This window comes from Rhinolophus ferrumequinum, chromosome 8, assembly GCF_004115265.2.
Source record: "Rhinolophus ferrumequinum isolate MPI-CBG mRhiFer1 chromosome 8, mRhiFer1_v1.p, whole genome shotgun sequence".
NCBI lineage: Eukaryota > Metazoa > Chordata > Mammalia > Chiroptera > Rhinolophidae > Rhinolophus > Rhinolophus ferrumequinum.
The window spans coordinates 23,527,535-23,542,342 of record NC_046291.1 but is presented as its reverse complement, the minus strand read 5'-3'; the positions used below and the strand labels follow the sequence as shown (position 1 = coordinate 23,542,342).

At 34.1% G+C, this 14,808-nt stretch overlaps 1 protein-coding gene across 1 annotated transcript in view; it reads right to left on the bottom strand.

Annotated features, from left to right (window-relative positions):
• KANSL1L (KAT8 regulatory NSL complex subunit 1 like) overlaps positions 1-14,808 on the bottom strand; it is an 84,434-nt gene that overhangs the window by 6,264 nt on the left and 63,362 nt on the right. The window contains 6 exon segments of the mRNA XM_033113088.1: positions 421-484; positions 1,712-1,836; positions 2,576-2,694; positions 4,656-4,784; positions 10,534-10,641; positions 11,116-11,281. Coding sequence (XP_032968979.1) covers positions 421-484; positions 1,712-1,836; positions 2,576-2,694; positions 4,656-4,784; positions 10,534-10,641; positions 11,116-11,281 — 711 coding nt within the window.

Here is a 14,808-nt window from a genome sequence, read left to right as displayed (position 1 = left end):
CTAGATTCCCTGTATGTATGATGTAATATATGTACCACATTATTTTTCTAAAGTCCAAAATGTTCCAAATTCAAAATCAGTTTGTTCCCAAGACTTTGAATATGGTAGGCTTGAATATTAAGACTAAATCTCATGCAGGAAAAATATGGCTTAATGCTGGAAATGAATGTAGAGATTCACATAAATTCAGTGTTTCAACAACTCACATAAGCAAATGGTATATTTTATATTTGGCTTTTCTTTGTTTTTTATACATTGTCTTTGCAGTCAAATTTGCAAAACATTTTTCTAATCAAATTTCATAAGAAAAAAATCAGTGTACGTTAAAGGGCTTATATTTCTTTAGTTCCTCAAATATCAAATAAAGCAGACTTCATAATATATAAACTACAATTATCCCATAAGTGAAAGGCTACTTACCTCCTCTCCGCCTACATTATTTACATTATATTCATCCAAAGGCTGAAGAACAACCATCCTCCAGCTGTTGAAGATACAAACCAATTTCAAACAGCTCTAAGTCAAGTAATTGCTAATAAAATGGCTCAATAACAACAAAAACTGATTTGTAGCATTTGCCAATTTCTTTGTCTGAAGACTCCCTTCCTGGCCTCTTTTGAGTTTAATAATTCCTTTGTATTAAACAGACCACAGAATTCCTTTGTATTAAACAATCAGTTTAACTATTCAGCTCCAGCCTAACACCATAAATTGAAAATCACTGTTGCAACAGAACATCAAAACCACAAATAACAAGTGTTATTTCTTATATAGAATATATCAACAGATTCTCTGTGGGAATTCTCATAATACCTCCTAGAGTTAATACCTTAAATTATTAACAAGAGAATTAGAAATCAGCTGTAATAGCAATAGGAATTACTACAGACTACAGTCACCCAGTTTACATGTGTTTCCAGCCTCTTCTCTCTCTCCTGGTGCCAGATTCAGTCTTAAACTGCTGTCATTTCTAAAACAAATTGACTAACTTCACTGCCCTTAGGAAGCAGTTTCCTGTGGCACTCAAGGACCTCCACAATCTGGTTCTAACTTTTCCAGCCTTAATTCCCGTTATTGCCCCACACAAAACCTCAGTCTGTGGCTGAGCCCTGCGCCCGTATCCATGTGCCTTTTTGTGGTCTCCATGTGAATACACTACCTTTCCTGTCCATGATTCTTCCCAGACCTTCCCACTCATCTTTCTATTTAATGTGTTTATTGCTCACTCAGCAGTATATCCAAATCTTTGTTATAGGCGTTATTGTCTTACAGGGTAAATACCCCATGCAAAGGTGGTAGCTTTCTTTAAACTCTGCAAGCTTGTATAAACCTCCATTTTGAAGAGCTGAATAGTTAAACTGATTGTTTAATACAAATATAATTATATTTGCTAATATAATTATATCCCTAAAGTACCTTCTAGTGCCATCTACGTATAAGAACTAAATAATTGAATTAGAAAGACTTAAGTGTACTAAAGTAAGTAACTCAGGAATTCCCAATTCTCAAAACCTTACAGGTAAAGTTGTGATATTATTTAAAGTTGTGGCTCTTTTTTCAGCAAGGTTAATATAAAGGTTTCACGATTTTCCGTCCATGGTTATACAAGTGGGAGGAGGGGAAGAGGACCATCTTTTATAAAATTTAACTTCACTCTTGAGTTTATTCAAGAAAAAGAAGGAAGAAATTTTAAAAATATAAGTATACGTACCTTGGAGTGAGTATTTCCTTATATTGGAGTTTCTCTAACTTAGCTGGGGCCACTAATGACATGGGAATCACGATATTATCTATGTCATAAGAACTCTCGCTTCGCAATCTCCGTCGTGCAGTATTCTGCAGCAAAATAGGATTACAGTAGTTTTACAGAAGTATCTAGTTATCTGTGATTATACCCTCCTGAGTTATATAAAGATAATATAGCAGTGTACTATGTGTAAGTTTTACAAATATATTGTTAAAAATCTGACTATAAATGTTGAGAAAAAGTATACCTACTGTAAACCAATGCAATTTTTTTTGGGTGGCAAGTGTACAGTATACATATGTATGTGTGCACACATACAAGCCTTAAAATGAAAACCTCTTATCAGAAAAGATTACAATAAGGCACCCTAAATGTCAATGAAATGATCATTTAATAAACTCACTTTTTATTAGGAAAAGCTATGAAATACTCAGTGGGCTTTAATAATGATTTTTAGTAAAGATCATTAATTATTACAGTCTTCATTTAAGTGTTCCTAGTCCCTGAGCTTCACACTTTTTTCCCTAAACTCGTCCATCTTTGACTTCTACTCTGACCAGATAATCAAAACAACACACGTGCTTGATTCTTATTAGCAAGGTTATACTTAGCTTCATGTTAAGGAGTAGGGATGCTTATGATAAAAGTTTAAGCTGTAACAGGAAAAAAGCCATAATCAAGAATTAATGAACAATTAACTCCCTACTAAAAAAGTTTGATGAATTATTGCTTCCTAGTAAGAAGTATGCTAATGTGTACTGTAAGCAATGCTCTTAATTAACAAAAGTCAATAAAGCAGTTTTAGAGGTCAGTATACAAAACACCTACTTGTGATGATGAATTCTGGGTTCTTGATATAACATTGACATTAGTAGCAGCAGGAATATTGATGTGAGATCCTGGTTCTGTGTGGTGAAAAGCAAATTCTTCAAATCTTGTTCTTTCTCCTGTCATGGAAAGAACCATTGAGAGTATCAAACGTTAACATGGCTTACAGGAGTTAGAATTATTTTATAGTTAGGTAATGTGATTCCTTATCTGTTGTGTGTTTTTTAAATTATTTTTTTAAACTCATCAAAATAAAAACTTACCCACAATCCTGCCACAATTATTTACATTTTCTGGGGTCTTGACAGTTTTCATCCAATACATATCCAATACATATTTCTTTAGTAATCTCATCTCCCGCCCTTTACTCTGTTCCTGTTTTCTTTAGATTATTATAATTGTGTTCATGTTTCTGTAACTATCCAGACATTGAACCTTCAAGACTTACCCTCTTAATTGTATTCTCTGTTCTCTCTCATGTTTTCGTATTTTACTTTTCTACTTCTTGGGAGATTTCCTTAACTTCGTCTTCTGACCATTCTACTGATTTTTGGAAATTTTTCTATTAAAGTACTTATTTCTGAAAGTTCCTTTTCTCTGTTACTCATTTTTTATAGCATCCTGTTATTTCATGAATGAAATTTTTTTTCTTGGGTTATTACAAATTTACTTCTTGGTATTTTCTGTGTTTCACGATACTTTTTTCCATTTCTTTTGGTTCCCTATTTGTGTGTATATATACACTTATTTACTGCCCTTGTTTGTTTTAATTTAGTATGGATATTTTCCTGTGTAATGTAAAATATGATATCCAGTCCATGTTTTTCCACTTGTTACAAAATGTCCTTTATGGCTACTAGGTTTTTCAAATCTGAATCCACATATTGAAATTGGTTCTTGGTTTCCTGGGTTTTTTATACTCTAGAAGAGATAATTTTTTTCATGATATTTACTAAAGAGGTGACACCAGATGTCCTGCACTTTACGGAGTTGTCTAGTTACTTCTTGGTAATAAAGCGCTTTACTTGTTCTTTTATCCCTGTGTTTCCATCAAACTTGAACTTAGATCTGTCAAGTCAAGTGAAACATTTTACATCTTAGGTAATTGGTATTTCATAATGCATCTTAAGAGATACAAGTTTTCCTTCCTATGTTTTGGTATACAGGTATGGAAGTTTCTCAAAAGCTGGTTGAGGCACTAAAAATGAGTATAATGAAATCTCGATGAGAGTGGGAGTTGAATTTTGTGCCACACTGGTTGATGGGGTAGTGACTTGGTCTGTCATGGTGGGTCTTCTGGAGGCAGTGATAAATGTGCTAAATCCATCATGTATAATTACAGTCTAATATATCTTGGATGTAATTAGTTTCTAATTTATTGGGCATATTGACATATTACATCTGGGGAATACTTTACCAATGTATAGACTATTATGTCCACTGGAACAATGAACAAGACCCAAAGGGGAATATAGATAATTTGCTATTTAATATATATCTTCCCCATTTTATTTTTTATCTTCAATTTGCAAAAGCTGTGGAAACTATCTTGTCTCAAATCCCCACAAAAATCTCACTTTGTGTTACTAGAATGGTTCTAGTTTCAAATACATCTCGATAGATCATCCTGGAACTTTAAATTCCTAACGTGAATTGAATGAGGTAGTTGAGTTACCTTAACTGAATATCGTCTAATTTCTCAAAACTCTGAGGAAGCTTCAGTGAATCAACACCATAGTAGGTACCAGAAATGGTAATAAATTTCTACAAGGAAACTTTGTACTGACCTATTTTGAATCCAGAACAGCTTTGGAGATTAAGTCCTGTCCAGGATGACAGGTAAGTAGACGAGAACTCTAGTCAGGGATCATAGGAAAGAAAGCCTTAATGGCCATAAAGTGGATGGATGCCCAGGCCACAAATAATTCTGAACATGCTGTTTAATGTTCACAGGCCCATGGATGTTTTGTATAATTAGTGACTGGACTGAATTATCAACTCCCATGAAGCAGTGTGTTCTTTGGAGATCAGACTTGATTTTCAGTTTTTAGTACTAGTACTCATGCTCCTTTTAACCTACCTAATGCTGTTTCACTCAAGTGTCTTTTCTTTCTTCCCTGGAACAGCTGTGCAGAAGATTCTGGCCTTATTTGAGGCTGGCATGTAGGAGAATATCCGTTTTTCCACTGACTCAGAGAAGTATTATGTACTAAAAGAAATGGAAAGAAAGGAAATGTGAAGTTTTAGTTCCTTAACACAAACAGATAATTAACATGTTAATGTGTATCTACTAACATCATTGCAGAATATTAACATACCATTCAGAGTTACATAGTAACTACTTGCGTACAAGATGGAATACTCCTAAACTGAAAATACCCAGAATAAGATGCCTTAAGAACATCTTCAGGAAGTACCCAACTTCCTATAGTTGCTCCATTATCTGAAGGAGATGAAAAGTGATCTATTCTCAGAGTCTTCTAAATTATAAAATTTTATAAAGAAGATTGATTCAATCTGTAAATCTTGGTTGAATATGATCTGAATTCTTAAATTAGTTTCCGCTTACCCTTAAATCTGAAAATAATTCAGGACCAAGTTAGATTCTACAGAATCAACAGGCTGGGACCTTGGCAGCAAGAACCAGATTTCATCAAACTGACAGTGCCTAGCACCATTCTTTCACTTTTTTAAAGCAATGAGTTTTTTTTAAAACTAAGTCACTTAATACCTCTATTTCTCAGTTGCCTTATCTGTAAAATAGGGAGAATAAGAATTACAAGTATACTCGACATAAGTATTCAATAAATGTTAGTTTCATCATTTTTGCCTATCTGAAACCCACATTTCCAGTACTGGATTAGTCAGATTGGCTTCTTTTTTGAAGGGTTTTGGAAATATGGAAAGGAATGGGGAAAAACAGCAGATTGAATGCCAGATTCTCACCAACACTGAAAGCATGGCCTACCAACACTAACTGGACTTGCTTTCAAGATGGCAAAGCACCCTAAAAACGATAGACAATTTTTTTTGGTTTTGTTTACATAGACACACAGATCTGCCCATAGACATCCACACTAGCAAGGAAGAAAGGGAGCTTGTAAGGAGAGCCGAATTTACGAGGAATCTGAAAGACTAATACCACACGGAATTTGAAGAGCAAACAGTGCAAAAGCACATGGGAAAATGTGCCACAGAAAGGTGCTCCAGACCTGCAGGAAAGAGGGACGTGGAACAGGATAATCGTCTAGAGCCACCGATAGCATGCCAGCCCTTCAGCCTCACTGATGAGATCATCTGTCCTCACAGCTCAAACCAGAGTCTAGAGCAGAGGAATGGGCAGACGGGGAGATAAGGCCGTGTCTGTGTGCCCCTCCTGAAACTCGTCCTGTCCATCCCTAGCTGCCTCTGAAAAATAGTACACAGTTCACATTTCTACTCCTTCCAGGAAAACCAGTCTTAACAGTGAATATCTACTTTAAAGATGAGACCACAATCAAGACTCCAAAGGTCTGACGACCAGAATCATAAAATGAAGAGGTACAAACAACAACTGGAAGAACCATCTCAAGAAATAGATAAGGGTTAGTAGAGTACAGATTAACAAGTCTTTAAAACACTAATATTGCCACAAGAAACAGGCAAAAGGCCTCCCCAGAGAGACCTTAAGAAATTGAAAGTGTAATTATTCATATTGAAAAAAAATCACTTACTGGACTAATAGAATGGACACAGCTAAAAAGCAAAATCAGTGGGTTGGAAGAGGAATTCTACAACTCAAAAGAATATAGACTGGTGGAAAAGAGGACAAACCAAAAAGGGATAACAGGAGAGAATAAAAAATAAATGGGAGGCTATATGTGAAGAAATGATAGCCAAAACATATTCCACAATCAGTGATACTAACTCTTAAGATTTCAAAAACTCAGTGTCAAAAGAAATGGAAAAAAAAAACATAAATCATGCAGCACATCACAATGAAGATACCCAGAGAAGGGATTAAAAACCTGACTGCAAAGGAATGAGAATCAGATGGACAAATAAAAACTAGACACAGGAAAAAATAATTTTAAAGAATTCAGGGAAATTGTTAGAATTCCTCCAAGATTTCTTACCACCCAAAAGGAATGCAGAGAAAGGGGTTAAATAGAAAACAAAACGGCAGGCATAATTCTAAACTCATTTCTAAAAGGGCATAAACTAGAATTGTTAAGAGTTAGGTTTTAAAATGTACATGTGACTGGCACATGTAGGTGTCTCAGTAGTGCCCACTCTGTTTTAATACAAATATTTCTGAAGTATTTTAAAGCAAATTCCAGACAATTCACCATTTTCTTCTAAAAGCAATTCACTACCCTCTTGTCATGTAACAGCACATTAAACATTTTGTAGAAAATCTTCACTAAGGTGACGTTTTTTATTGAATTTTACTCAAAAGTTTTCTTTACACTTACCATTTTTCTCTTAGTGTCTTGTAAGGTTGCAATGGATGCTTAAAACAGTAGGAAATATATCACAATTCAGTTTACAGTCATAACCCTCCCAGCCTTTGGTTTCTTGCTTTCCCAAATCTCCCAGATTCTATCCTAAAAACACCTTGACCCAGTATTTCTCCTGTCTCCTTCCTTTTCTTCCTTTTCATTTATTCATTCAATAACTTTATAGAGGTCCAGTTACATTGCAGCACTGTGTTATACCCTGGGACACAATAGCAAAAACTGGCATGGCCCCTGCCCCAGATATAGTTTGTAGGCATTATCTCAAAAGCTGTAATTTAATGTGTGGTAGAAAAGTACTAGTAAGAGAAATTAATGAGAATATATAATAGCTAGTGAGAGAGTTCTAGGAAAGGCTTCCCCAGATAAAGTGATAGATTTCAAATCAGAAATAGCTGATGGCAAGGAGAAGAAAGAATGGTATGTACAAAAGCAAAAGGCATCAAGGAGCAGGACAAAATCGGCAACTCAACAGCAGTAAGGTAGGGAGGAAGGAAGCATGGTAAAAACGAAGCATGCGCAGCAGGATCCAGCCTACGTCCGTAGGGCTTTAGGGCTCCTCAGTGAAGAATATTCTCTCAAATATTTGAAGGGAATGAGGGTGGGGAGCAGGTGTGACATTAGATTTGCATTTTGAAAAGCACTTGGTACAGGGATTAGAGAAATCAAAATTGATTAGGCTATTTAAGCAATATAGATAAGGGATCATTAAGTTGGACTGAGGGGTAGAAATGTAAATAGAGTAGCAGATTTGAAACAAATTTGTAAGATTGCACTGAAAATGGGTTTAGATATGAGGAAGTGGTGAAGACAGCCCTAGGTTGCTTGCTTGCTTGCGATTGGATTATTGTTCCTCTCATCTGTCCTCTCAAAAAGTAATAAACTTTAATTTGACATAATTGTAGACTTACAGAAAACTTGCAATAGTACAAAAGTCCCGTATACTACTTTTAGTCAGATTCCCTAAATGTTAACATTTTATCACATTTGCTTTATTTTTCTGAACTCCAATGAAGTTAAGTTGCTGACATAATGCCCTCTACTCTAAATATGTCGAGATGTATTTTTCAAAACCAAGGGCATTCTTTTGCATAGCCACATGATCAAAATCAAGAAGTTAACACTATTAGCTAACTGTAGACCTTACTCAAATTTCACCAATTATTCCTATAATGTTCTTTATAGAAAATTCTGATCACTTTGCACTCAGTTGTCAGGTTTGTTTAAAGGTTTCTTGTATCTGAAACAGTTCTATTATCTTTCATGACTGAATATTTGAACAGGCCCTTAAACAGCCTTTGGTATTTTCTCATGATTGGTGACTATTAACTCTTCAACCCATTATAATTTCCCTACTTCTTTGTTACCTGGAGTCAGCTGTGCTCTCATAATTGCCAACTCTAATAGTCCAGGACAAATCCCTGCTCTGGAAAATCACATAAACAGCCATCTACTTACCTTCACACAATTTTAGCACAGTGCACTTAGCACACATAAGCACTTAGTAAATATTAGCTATTCTTTCATTTTCATTATTGAATACACCTAGTTTTTCTAATTCATAAGATATAATTTTTAACATTTAACGCTTTAATCCATCTGGAATGTATTTTAATGTTCATCCATCTTAAATTTGTTCTACTGTGCTGTGTAAGGTAGAGGTCATGATCTTTTCCCAAGTCATTCTTTAATGCCACTGATTACAGAAGAAACACTTGTTTAAAGCATAAACTCTGAGCCAGACAGCTTGGATTTGAATCCTGGCTCTACTACTCACTACTCAACTGTGATCTGGGTTAAAGTTAGTCAAGGAGAAAAATAATACCTACTTTACAGGGTTGTAGAGATTAAAGCAATTCACAAATTAACGCCCTTCAACCAGTATTGGCATATAAGGAAAACATAAAAATGTTTATCATTCTTTTCCACTAGGCCATCCTTTTACTGATATCAAATACCACCTTTATCATATAATGAACTCTTTGGTCTGTCTGTAGGTTTTTTCCTTCAGTTTCCTTGATCTGGCTTTCATCAGCATCATAGTATCATACTGATTATTGCTTTATAATACATTTTTATATCTGACACACCTCCTTATTGACCTTTTAAAATTTTTATTTGGATATTCAATATTTTCTCTCCAAGATAAACTTCAGAGTAACTTTGTTTCAAAAGAAGAATACCTGTGTGATTCTGATTAGAACTACATTCTAAATTAATTTGGGGAAAAATGATATCTTAAGTAAAAATACTGTCTTCTGACAGGAATAGGGTATTTCTCTCCCTGTAGGCACATGCATGCGCTTATGTTCCTTAGTAAACTTCAAGTTTTCACCTAGGTCCTTGTAAAGTTTAATCCTAGGTATATTATATTTTCATTGTCAGTGTGTCTAGGATAATTTATCCCTTTATATGTTCTAACTGGTTATTTCTGGTATATATAAAAACTACTGATTTTTTTAAAATTTATTTTAAAATCTACCTTTCCCAACTCCAATTTTAAAAGGCATTCAGTTGATTCTAGAGTTTCTGAGGTAGGTGATTATTTCATCTGGAAATTTCTTTTAGAAGTAAAATATTTTGTGTGACGTTTTTGATGTTGAGAAGATTTTAGGTTTGTGGATAGTAAAAATGTTATTGTTTAGTTCTGATTACTTCCAAGCATAGACATTATTTCATCTCGGGAATCCCACCCCCATTCAGAGTACTCATAAATGTTTCATTGTAAGTTTTCAAGTTTTATAATTTTAGTGTTTTATTTAAAATTCCTGGAACCAGCTAGTATTATGGTACATGGTATGAAATGACTGTGCATACAAACTTTCCCCAAAACACTAACAATGCTGTTCACTAAATAGTTCTCCATTTTCTCAGTGATGTACAATTCTTCCCTTATATAGTAAAGTATAAGCTATGAAGTTTTTCTTTATGGATTTACTTTCCTAAATGTAAGCAAAATAGAATCTATGCTATTATAGATTTTTGTCATGTTTCCACATGTGCTTGGGCTAGATTCTCTCAATTCTTTTTCCAGCAATTCCTTTTATATTTTCCTGTTTATTCTTCCTAATGGGCTTTATAATTATATTGTTAAGTTAACCAAAATCTATTAGAACTTCAAGTTACATTGCATTAAACATATAAATCCACAGGAAGAATTGATATCCTTATTACTCCTACCATCCAGGAATACTGTTTCTCCACGTTTATTTCAATTTCCTTTTATATTTGGCAACATTTCATACTTTTCATTCAATAAGTATCACACATTTCTTGTTAGGATTACTTCCGTGTATTTTCTAGTCGTGTACGTGTATGTGTTTGTGTGATTTTTGAAAAGTGTATATTAAAAAGTAAGGATTCACATTTATTCCTTTGTTAAATTTTATTTCCTTAGCAGAAATAGTAAGTATATGCAAGATATAAAAGGTATATAAAATACAAGATTTTTAAATGACATACCAGGTGATGGAGATATGATACAATCTCCGACAAATTTATTTTCAGCAAGATCTCCTTTTATTTCTGTCTTTTTAAACAGTGTTTCAAAGTGAAAATGAAGAGGCACATCTAGAAAAATAAAGTTTAGAAAAAGGATTTTCAGTGAACACCAGTCTTTATAGACTCTAATGTTAGGATTGCTTTTTTCCTACAAATAGCACATAAACTTTGAAAAATAAGCAAAAGCTTGAAAAGACAACTTTCAGACATGGCAGAACAAAATAACAGATTTGAAAAAGAACACTGACTTACTGAGAAACATTTCATCTGGATAGCCATGTCATCAATAAAATGCTAAAAACTGAACAATCAAAAGGAGATCAAAACTAGCTATTTCCCAAAGTAAATCAAAATGGTTTCCAAGGAATTAAAGAATCAGCTTGCAAAGACAACATTAACTCAGCAGGTGACTTAATTCCTCTGTGAAAACTGTTTAGTTATAATATCCAGTGACAAATAATTGATGTTATTAGATTCCTTGTAATTAGAGGATTAGATTTCACCACAGAAAATAGAGTTAGAAATTTTTATAAGGATGCTTACCTGATGGCAATGATAGAACAGAATGGAAAGAAGAATCTAACTCTGATACATGCTCTCTAAACATCTGAGACTTTGAATTGTGTTCACAGCTATGCCAAGTTGAAGCTGATTGCAGACAAGGCATTTGTGTAGTATTTAAAAACATTGTTTCTTTAGAAGGCAAAGTCTGCAAAGAAAAAAAAACAAAACAAAACAAGACTTCATTTTTGCCGGAAAACTGAATCAGAGAGACTGTCACAGTTACAGTACAGTATCTGAATAACACAGAAAGTAGTCCTGGCTTAATTAGTCACCCTGGAGAAAGACCTTTATAATGACACAGACTAAGTAAGAGAAGTTATTGGAGGCCATGGATGTGATGAGATTTGACTAGTCCCTTTTCGGTTTTTCAAAATGAAGACCCATTCTATAAAAACCGGTCTTTCTCCCGTCTTATGAAATTACAATAAAGAGAAGTGAGTTTGAGAAATTTGGGGTCCAAAGAAAATAGTTACAATCCAGATTAGAACTGTAACTGATAGTGAGAAGGTGCTATATTAAGAAGTCTGTGTTCTCTTTTCCATCTTGTAACCTGTTACAATCAGTTAATAAAACTGGATTTGCCTTAAATTCTAATGCCAGACAATATCTACACTGGAATAACAGTAAAGTACTATGAGTATTTTACATGTTGACATTAAGTAAAGTTTAAGATGTATCATTAAAAAAGATATATGTGAAACATGCAATATGTTACATGAATTTGAGTTTCTTAGTATTAGGTTGGTGCAAAAGTGATTGCGTTTTAAAAGGTTAACAATTGCAAAAACCGCAATTACTTTTGCAACAACATAATATAAAGATTTGAATCCAGGAATCTCAAGAAAACCATGTTGCTAAGTCAAAAAAGTTACATTGCTACATTAAGAAAAACAAGTTGTGTTTAAATGCTGGATTTTAAAATTATTTTTCTGGTTATGAAATTAGTATATAATCAATAGGAAAAACCTACAGAGAAGATATTTTAAAAAATTAACAGAGTTCACTTGTACTCCTTCCCTCATTCTTACCTCTATCTCCTACAATACCATTAGGGCTCATTTTTTTTTTTTTTTTTTAAGTAACTGATATTTAAAATACTTATTAGAACTGATATCTTAAGAGGCTATTAATATTTTTAACCATTTTTATTTTATAATCTTACATTAGGTTTTTCAACTTCCTTGAATTTGAGTTTCCTGGTTAACTCTGGCACTTTCTCCCTGTGTTTCCACAGTACCTTGGGCACATCTATCTGTACCATAACATTCAACTAGACTTCCTCGGGACTGTTAGCTCCTTGAAGGTTGGGACTCATTTGTTCAATCTTGTATTCCCAGAACATGACACCATCCCTGAAATATGGTTACAATTTGCTGGCCAACCAAATTTTATCTTATTTGCTTAAAGAAAAATTTTAAGTGAATAAAACTTCAAATACATGTATGCCTGAGGCTATTTCATTGCGGAAAAATAGTCTCTGTTAATATACGCTAAAATTTATTATGGAAGGACTTCCATTTACATTTCATTGGCCAAGACTTAGGTCGCATGGTCATACCTAGCTACAAGGCAGGCTGGGAAATGCAGTCATTATTCTGGGTGGTCAAGTAAATGGATGAGTTTTTATAAAAAGGTATATAACATGTCAACACATGATTATAAAAATGTCAGTCATTTCTAAGATTTATTCTAATGATGTTATATATATATATTTATGGGAACAGTTGCTATTTCTTACATTTACAAGATGCACCATCATTGTAGAATTGTTTGCTCTTTTATAATGTAGTTCAGAAAGGTATAATGAACATTTATTTGAAATTACAAAGAAAAAATGTGATAACCTCTCTTTTTCCATATATGGCTACAGCATTATGAATAAAAGTTGATAAAATCTGAATATTTACCATATAAATACTTTTCTCTTGTAATTTTTCCAAATCCGGGAAACCCATTAGCCAATTTGAAACTATCCTAAACAATTATGGAGACAAGTGAGGGGCATCTAGGAAAAGGCCTTTTTTTCCCCCTGCAGAGAAAGTGAAGGAGGCTGAAAAGGAATGGATGGAGAAATAAGAGAAAAACCAGGAGATTCTTGCCAATAAAAATTCAAATATCTAGAAGGTGTGATCAACAATACCATGAACTGCATATAAAATTCAAGTAAAAAACGCCAGAGAAATAGCCACTGTTTTTTTTTCAACTTTAATAACAAAACATATGTACAAGAGAATATGTAATTTATAGGGATGGCATAAAATAAATTTTAAAAAGCACCTATACTCACCATCCTACTTTAAGAAGCAGAACAATACAGTACCTGTGATACGTTCTCCTCCCACTTCGCCTGCAGGAGGAGCCTGTGGGAGACACAGGCTTCTTGCCTGATACCTGCGCTCACCTCCTCCCTGTTCAAAACTCCTGATTTTCAGCAGGGCACAACCTTGCCCTGCTTCCTTGCATCTAAAAATTACTAAATACTAGCCAGAGAAGTCACGTGCAAGGTCCATGAAGTGTCCTTCCCTCTTCTGCTTTGCTACTTGTGACACAGCTGTGGTGGTGAGCTACCCTACCCACATGGATGACAAATAAGCAGGAGGAGCCTGGCTCCCCGATCACCATGTAGAGCATGGTCGTCATGCCTAGACTATGTCAATCGGTTACAAGACGAAGAAATAAACTTAACATCTTGTAAGTATATTGTGAATAAACTTACCTCTTGCTTCTGTCAAACAGCTAAACCTATATCAACTAATACAGTGCCTCCTTAATCATATTTCCCTCTCACACTCCAGGAGTAACTGCTATCCTGAACTTTAATTTTATAATTTCCTTGATTTTCTTTATAGTTCTTCTAAATAAGTATATGTAATCCTATAAAATTTATTATTTAAATCTGTATGCTTTAAGAATGTATATAGAATAATGTTAAGTATATTTTCCTGCTATATTACTCAACAGTGTGTGCATTCCATTCATCGTTCTCCTGTTTATAAATATCTAGATCGTTTCTAGTTTTTTACTATTTATGAACAATGGTAGTCTGAGTATCATTATATTTGTCTCCTGACACGTTGGGTGTAAGAATTTCTCAAGTACACTGCAAAAAATGGAATAGCTAGGTTATACAAACTCATGAACACACATACTCAACTAGCCCAGACGATATATACTGTGTTACAACATAGTTGTAACTAATTGACATTCCAAGAGAGCAGCTCTTAGTTCTCACTGCTTCAGATCCAATGCCAACATGGGTGTTGTCAGATTTATTTTTGCCAATCTCAGAGCATACAAATTTGTATTGCTCTGTTTACTATTTAAGCTGACTACCCTTTCATACATTTTCCTTCTTTGGGGAAATACGTATTTTGATTATTTTTCTATTGGGATGTCTTTTTCTTATTGATTTTGTAAATTATGTACTCTAGAATTTACAAATCCTTTGCATGTCCTTTATATTACTCCCTGTCTGAGCTTCTTTTTACTTTCTTTGTGGTGCCTTTTGAACAACAGGTGTTCTTAACTTAAATGTTCCCTTTTATATATATTTTTGACAGAGGTGCCAGGACCATTCAATGGGGGTAAATAGTCTCATCAACAAATGGTGCTGGGACAACTGGATATTCACAATTAGGAAGAAAAAGAATGAAGTTGGCCTTCTACCTAACA